Genomic DNA, 8,468 nt, shown 5'->3' with positions numbered 1-8,468 from the left:
CACGAGCGCCGTGACGGAGAGTGTCAACAACATCCCCGCGACAAAAGCCCGCGAAATCAACAACTCACTGATGCTCGAGACATCTGAACCGTTAAAAGTTAAAGTGCAAACCGAAAACTTTCCATGGTAGTTCACTTCTTGTTCGTGATCACACCTGGGTGTCACCTAACGACCTGCCAGATGATCCGTAAGTGTTTTTACTTTGTCCTTGTTGTATATTTTGGTGAAGAAACCCACAGACAGTCCGTTGTTGCCGTCTGGGTTTGTTCTCTGCTCACACCTCAACTGACGACCCCATTCAAAGACATTCCACTGAATCATCCCTCTTCAAGATGCCCCCCTCAGCCCTCAGGCACCCTCGTTCCGCTCAGCCAATCACAACGCTCTAAAGTTTGCAGCCAATAGCCGACCAGGACTTTTCTCCTCTAAAAGTTTTCCTTTTTCTTCGTTATTATATATTTATACAGCTGAGCCGTTGTTCTGTAAAAAGTGCTTTCTGAAGTTAAACACACACAAAATCCAAAAACTATACCGTCTACGTGTTGTGTTGATGTTGTATGTGGGGATATGATATATAGGGATTAAATAAGGTTGCTTATAACAAAATAGGGTGCGGGTTAGACTACAGATATAGGTACTGATGTAGTCTAAGTGCCAAACTAACTGTAAATCGTTTTAAAATGCAGCATTCAAAAGCATGAACTGAGTCTCAAAGAAACCCTTGCTATTTATTTGTTCATTTATTTATGTAGGACTATTTATTTATGTACTGCTTTATTTATGTGTTTAGTTATCAATCTATCATTTGAACATTTGTTAAAACAGACAGTCCTTAGTTTGATAGCCCTGCTAAAATTGTATAGCACAATACTGCCATCTAGTGGACAGTGATTTGACACGCAGTCCTAATGAGATCTCAATTAGCTTTTGCGCACTGTTCACATTAAATTGGCTTGAGTCAGAATCAACATCAGATAGAGTTTTATTCCCAAGTAAGCTTTCCGCATACAAGGATGTGTTTGTGGTGTATGAGTGCAGAAACGTAAGATATTATATTTATTATATTTTGTGAGTTTAATTTAATTCCATTTTTGGCCTTTCGCACAGCACACAACTTGTGTTTGATTTGACATTTCATGTTTGCTCTGTGCTGTGGAGTCATAGTGCATTATGTCACATGAAGTGCAATACCCGGTACATGAATCAGTAAGTAATGGATTAAAGGGCATATGAGGCCCGACTGCACTTTCACCTAGTTTGTCTCGGCCCGCAGACCTAGTTGGCCCCAGCTGACCTTTTGTCACGCATTACACAACTTCGCTGGGCCTTGATCTAAGCAAAATGCTGTGTGTGCACATGAGTGTGTGTGTGTGTGTGTGTGTGTTTGTGTGCATGAATGTATGTGTGTGTGTGTGTGTGTGTGTGTGTGTGTGTGTGTGTGTGTGTGTGTCTGTGTGTGGGTGTCTGTGTGCATGATTTTGGGTGTGTGTGGGTCTTCGTGCATGAGTGTTTGTGTGTTTGTTCGGTGTGTGTGTGTGTGCAGATGAGTGTGTGTGCGTGCATGAGTGTTTGTTCAGGATAACTATCACTGTAAAGTTTCCCATTAAATCAGTGGTTCCCAACCTTTTCTAGTTCTAGCTCTGAAAACGTTTGCGACCCCCACATTAACGTTTGTGCATCTGCTTCCACAAATAGTAGGACCAATAGTTTTGGTCCAATCAACATCCACCGGTAATATCAAAGTAATGGGGAACGTCATCGCATCGTCCTACCACACACTAAGTGAGTAGTAGTAGTTTTCTCGTGGCTATGATTCATAAGGAGTTCAGTTCACATATACAGCACGTCTATGAGGCCTTTGAAAATAGTTTGCTAAAATGATTCATGAAATATGTAAAGCTTATTGTCAACAATCGCCTGAGATTGAGCCAAGTGGAAGTCACCATTAGGCCATCAGCCATCCATTGTGTTTGTGTGTGTGTGTTTCTTCGGTCGACCATTATTGTGAATAGTGCTGGGTGGACACACAGGCCTGTGTCCATCCCACACTGTCACGTGTTATCCACTAGAGGGAGGGAGAGAGAGAGAGAGAGAGAGAGAGAGAGAGAGAGAGAGAGAGAGAGAGAGAGAGAGAGAGAGAGAGAGAGAGAGAGAGGAGAGGGAAACCGAGGGAGAGAGAGAGAGGGAGAGGGAGAGAGGGAGCGGGATAGAACGAGAGAGCGAGAGATAGGCTGTGTTGGAATTGGTCCTCTTGTCATTGTGTTGCAGTGCAGTACCAAATATGTATACATAATGCATCGCCAAATAAGTGTACAACTGACACAAACTCCCCCAATTCTTTTTAAATAGTGTACTATATAGTGTACTCTGAAGGGAAAAAGTAATGAGGGGGCAAGTGAGCCAAATCAAACACAGCCAGCCATAGAGAGAGAGAGACAGAGAGAGAGATATCTTGACAGAAACTGAATTTTTGCTCACCTGCTCACTGTGTGTTTGTGTGTGTTTGCGTGTGTGTGTGTGTGTGTGTGTGTGTGTGTGTGTGTGTGTGTGTGTGTGTGTGTGTGTGTGTGTGTGTGCGTGTGTGCGTGTGTGTGTGTGTGTGTGTGCGTCAGCTGACTGTCTGTCGTGTGGTTGAGAACTGTTCGTACAAGCGTGCAATAACATTTGGTTTTTTAGAAATAGTTCAAAACAAACACTCAGGTCCACACTACTAAGTCAGCGCAGTCATTCTCCGGAAGCTTCCGAAAATAACCGGCTAAAAGTACACAAAGAATACTGAGCGGGTTGGTTTTGTTTCTCGCAATAGTGTCCTCTAATCTCTAGCAAAGTGGTTGCCAAGCTTTGACTTAAGGTGTCCATCTAACTTAAGAACGTTTGTGGACTTGATATGCAAACTGTAACAGAATTATAAATACACATGCAATGTCTGGGCAAAGAGTGTCAGCACCCCTTTATACAGAACGTTACTTTCCACTGATCCCAGTGGAAGGCCAGTGGAAACAGTGGAAAGATGAAGTCAGCAACGTTGCTTATGCTCCCACTGTGTTTATATAGCAAACACAAATTAATATAAATGGAAAACCTTACAATGGAAAACATATGATGGAAAGCACTGCTGCTTTCGAAGCCATAATGCTATATAATACATAAGGCCTATTTACTGAACAGTATCATAAAAAATGTATCAATTTTTCCGAATTCAGAAGAAAACCGACCCCCTGATTGAACCCTGCTCTGGTGTTCCCAGTATTCTCCCACCTGGAAAGGCTGACCTATGACTCTCATCTTGACAGACGCTAGGTCAACATTTACGGTCCGTTGTTAACAGGTGACAGTGAAGCTTGGCATTAGCTTCCTGCCCTCTCAGAGGCGCACCCAGGAAGTGACATGAGTTAAGTGTTATTGAATGAATACAGTAAAGGAAGGTGTGAAGTCAGTAGGGCACTGAAATTCATTTTGCGTCCCTGGCAAGGCCCCTCAAAACATTTAGGACATACAGGTAAACAGGATAATCTGATAAGGTAATCTGTGTGTGTGTGTGTGTGTGTGTGTGTGTGTGTGTGTGTGTGTGTGTGTGTGTGTGTGTGTGTGTGTGTGTGTGTGTGTGTGTGTGTGTGTGTGTGTGTGTGCATGTTTCATCGGAGTTTGAGTTTATGTGTGTTGGTAATTTGATTGTGTGTCATTTGAGGTGTGTGTGTGTGTGTGTCATTTGAGAGATTATGTGTGTAATTTGAGAGAGGGTGTGTGTGTGTGTGTCAGTTGAGTGTGTGTGTGTGTGTGTGTGTGTGTGTGTGTGTGTGTGTGTCATGTGACTATTTGTGTGTGGGGGGCATTTGAGTGAGTGCATGTCTGGGTTTCATCATCCACATCAGAGTTCATCACGGTATTCCCAGTTTATAGCAGTGCGTCAGAGGGTTCATGATTGAATCAATTCAGCACTGAGGAACCAGAGTATCTGATTGTTATGGATACTATGAAATTATTGCCCTGCACTGCTAGTACTCCTACCTCCCGCCATTACGACAAGGATGGACCCACCCGTGTGCCACTTTACCTGTTGTACCGTAGTATTAGGATGGGGATACCGGACACCAGCGCCCTATTCTCCTCGTTGGGCCTCCCTCAATGGCTGGTTTAGTGTTAGCTCTCTGACGCACGGCTGCTAGCTTCCTGTTTAATTACCCACCCAGGAACGGTGGGAAACGGCCCCACCAGGGTGCTCCCAGCCAAGTGGGACTTTATCCTTATCTGCTGAATTACAGTCTCTGCTGGCTGTAGGATGGGTTTAAATATGTATATATAAGAGTCTGGGGGCCATGAAACGGCACGCACGCTTCACGCTAGTTACATGCTAATGCTCACGTTTCACATCAATGTGGATCGTTGTGGCTGTCAGCATCTCTCGATGTTGTTTCCAATGTTTTTTCCTGTTATTGATTCGGGAATGCCATCCAACCACGTATCAACCTGGGTCTTTGACAGTTCTCAACCTCCCACTGTAGCCGCGATACAGCCTCGCTATAAACTCCTTACTGTGACTATCTCTATCTGTATCCGTAGCTTTATGGGCGGCATGTAGCTCAGGAGGTAGAGCGGGTTGGCTGGTTGCTAGTTCGAGCCCCGGCCCCTCTTAGCCGAGACAAGACACCGCACCCTTAACGTTCCCGCCGGGCTGGCTGTCGCCTGCATGGCTGGCTCCGCCGTCGGTGTGTGAATGTGTGCATGAATAGGTGAATGTGATTGTGAGGCCATATTGTGAAGCGCTTTGAGTGGCCACTGGTTACAAAAAGCACTTTTTATATACACTCCATTTACCATTTTATATGACTTCACTTCATTCATCCATCCATAATAACCCAAGCCCACCCATATACTCATTCCTTCCTTCATGGATAAAGCCACAGGCCCATCCAGGTCCAACCTGAATACGTGCAGGAGGAGGCACAGTGATGGGAGTGACTCAGTCTGCTGCCCGTAAATCCCCGTTTTTCACTTTTCCAGCAGCCTGCATGACACCCTGCACGTATGCCTGCCTGGCTGAGATTGTGAAGTGGCTGGGAAGATTGTGTGTGTGTGTGTGTGTGTGTGTGTGTGTGTGTGTGTGTGTGTGTGTGTGTGTGTGTGTGTGTGTGTGTGTGTGTGTGTGTGTGTGTGTGTGTGTGTGTGTGTGTGTGTGTGTGTGTGTGTTGTATTTGTGGGCGGAGTGGGCAAGTTGCATTATATCAAAGAGGTACTTAGTACTGGTGTAAGAAGTGTATGCTTTGTGTGGGTGTGTGTCTGTGTGTGTATGTGTGTGTGCATATGCATTCGTGGTTGTGTGCGCATACACATGTGTCTTTATGACTATGAGTGCGTTGGCTGGAGGAATTACAAATGATCAAATAAGTGATACGTGCGCAAGATCTGTCCACTGTGTGTGCGTGTGGGAGTGCATGCACTTGTGTGGTGTGTGTGTGTGTGTGTGTGTGTGTGCAATAATTTGGAGTGTGGAGTGCAGTCACGACGACCAGACACGCTGTAATCAAAGTGGGGTGTGTGACCTCACCGGTCATGTGACTCCGGTAGCCAGACTCCCGGCTCGCAGACTCCTCGGTGCTTGAATTACCTCCACCCGATCGAGCTGCACTCCACCATGTTAAAGCTCCGCACAAGGTGAATCATCAGATCTCTCAGGTCCAAATCGGGTCACCGATTTTGCTCGAAGACTCCAGTAGCAGTAGCATAGAACAAATAAAGAAAGTATTCAATGTACGTTTTTTTTCGTAGATTTGCGCCCAAAAATGTATTTTTGTAAAGTGTTTTTAGCCGGGTGCAGCAGAATTTTTTTGTTTTTGCGTGTATTTTACAGAATATGTCCCCCGTTTCATTGAGCTGTACTGTTTTTAAGGACGACCATATCCCATGATTGATATTTCTTTTATCGACGTATCCAAATGTTCCATCAATATTCAGTTGATCTCGTAGTTAATATTAATATTCTCAAATATTAATTGAATGCTTTTTTCTCAGAATGTCTTCTATCTGGACTGGAAGAGAATAGATAAATGTATCCGTCATATTTATTCATAAATGTTGCACAGTAATGTAAATAGAGTGAATGTGACGGTAATATACATAGATATATAGATCTGTCTGCGTTCCTTTCAACCATCATAAACCATCATAAACCAACATAAACCAATCATGAACCAATCATAAACTAATCATAAACCATCATAAACCATCATAAAGGGCACGCATACTCGTATTACGTGTTACGTAACGATATTTCCCTTTAATATCTGACCCTTGACCCCATTGACCTTCTGAACTCCTGAGCTACATAGTTTAGCTCAGAGCTCCTTGAGTCCTTAAGGCGCGGCACTGTGACACTGTGGCTTTCTGCTTCCAACGCCATGGGTTTACTGGCAAACCTTTCATTCAGTTTCGTTACGTAATATCAGGATCATTTGTTAGTATTGGGGGGACACAAGAATGCGGGTCGAGACGTTCAATATTAACTCTGGTTTACTAGCACCAGAACAATGTTAAAAGTTACACTCAACAGGTGCCGTAGAGAAGGAAAGGTATGGGGGATGGAGAGGGGAAGACATGCAGCAAAGATACATGGGCAGGAATCGAACCCCGGTCGCCGCGCTGTGTGGGTGCTTATATCTGTGTGTGCGCCTGAGTGTATGTTATCATGCTAGTGTGTGTGTGTGTGTGTGTGTGTGTGTGTGTGTGTGTGTGTGTGTTTGCGTGCTTTGGTGTGTGTGTGTGTGTGTGTGTGTGTGTTTGTGTGCTTTGGTGTGTGTGTGTGTGTGTTTGCGTGCTTGGGTGTGTGTGTGTGTGTGTGTGTGTGTGTGCGCAAGCTTGTGTGTGTGTCTGTGGCTGTGTGCACACACATGTATGTCTTCATCACCTCTGGAAAGTTATGTAACAGCGGTGGTAAAGTGTGTGTAATTTATCCAGTAATCATAGGCCATTGTCTTGTGGCATAACTGCAATCTCGCCCGCTCTCTATGCCATTCGTGGGAATTTCTCTCTCTCACTCATTCTCTTTCTCTCTCTCTCTCTCTCTCTCTCTCTCTCTCTCTCTCTCTCTCTCTCTCTCTCTCTCTCTCTCTCTCTCTCTCTGTGTCTCTCTCTGCAGTCTGCAGCTGTCCCTGGTATTATACTGTAAGGTTGTTTCATAAGTTCGGTGACTCAGGCCCATGTCGGCCCGTTGTGAACTGTGAAAGCCTTGACTCACATCAACGCTGGACGGTTGAGAGCGCTCTCTCTCCGCTGTCTGAGTCATGCTTTCTCTTTCATCGCTCTGTTTATGGTAATCAAGGCTTCTAGACATGAAGACAGCCACGATGTGGTGCGGCTGTGTTGTAACGTGGAGCAAGCCACCAAAAACCTTACCTGCGCACACACACCCTCACTATGCGTGTGATTCCGCACACACGTACACACACACACACTCACACGTGCATGCATGCACGCACACACATACACACAAACACAGGAGTGCACTCTCTCACTCTCACACGCACAAACAAATACAAACGTACGCACCCTTACACACTTGTACACAGGCATTTACACTCTAGTTCTCTCTAACACACACACACACACACACACACACACACACACAGACACACACACACACACACACACACACACACACACACACACACACACACACACACACACACACACACACACAGATATGAAAACACACAAACACTCTTACACACACACGTACACACACACACACACACACACACACACGCACACGCACACGCACACACTCAAACACAAACACACGGATAACACTGTGACGAAAGTGCAGGGAGTGAAACAACACAGTGTAGCTGCAATGGAGGAACCGAGGGCCCTGAAAGACGTCATCCTGTTCCCTGGGTTATCTCCCCCGTTGCTCGGCCGTCAACCAGCTGCTGACCGTTCCCAGATAATAGCCTCTCATAACGGGAGCTGGTCCTGATGAGACACACATAAGTTCAAATATGTGTCTCATCACAAGCAACACTGCTGCCGAGATAACAGGTCCCCCATGGTCTCCTAACACTGTCCGAAGTTGTTGTACGATGATGTGTCTATATGGAACTATAACCCTACTTACTAGTGCGTGCCGTGAACGTACCATTGTTGTTTAACAAAATGACCGTGTGCTAAAAACGCAGAAATCAAACAAACTTTTACTCGTTTGTTCAATGTCTACATCTTTTGCCGCCGAAATTCAATTTTCCCCTCCCAGTGCCACTACTTTTACAAATGAAGTTGGGGCACATCACCAAATGTCAAACATGGCGTCCGCACCAGTGTTTGTAAAACCGCCGTTTAAAGAAGGGCGTTAGGTAACGCTGTTATTTTTTCAGTAACGGGGTAATCTAACTAAATACTGTTTCAGTCGTTTCAACGCTGTTACCGTTACTGTACTTTAAATGCGGTGCGTTACTATGAATTGATTGAATAAACTG

The 8,468-nt window shown here is 45.0% G+C and overlaps 1 protein-coding gene across 2 annotated transcripts in view; it reads right to left on the bottom strand.

The window, feature by feature from the left end:
- The window catches only part of ccdc3a (coiled-coil domain containing 3a), a 9,191-nt gene extending 8,867 nt beyond the window's left edge, over window positions 1-324 (bottom strand). The window contains exon 1 of one of the 2 annotated variants that reach the window (XM_030355331.1): window positions 1-324. This exon is cut by the window's left edge and continues 371 nt beyond it. In XM_030355331.1, coding sequence (XP_030211191.1) covers window positions 1-33 — 33 coding nt within the window. In that variant the 5' untranslated portion in view covers window positions 34-324. The other variant, XM_030355332.1, reaches the window with a different exon arrangement.
- Between the last annotated feature and the right edge of the window lie 8,144 nt (window positions 325-8,468).

Source organism: Gadus morhua, chromosome 4 (assembly GCF_902167405.1).
Source record: "Gadus morhua chromosome 4, gadMor3.0, whole genome shotgun sequence".
NCBI lineage: Eukaryota > Metazoa > Chordata > Actinopteri > Gadiformes > Gadidae > Gadus > Gadus morhua.
Note: the sequence above shows the minus strand (reverse complement) of the source record. Positions and strands in the feature narration are given on the sequence as shown.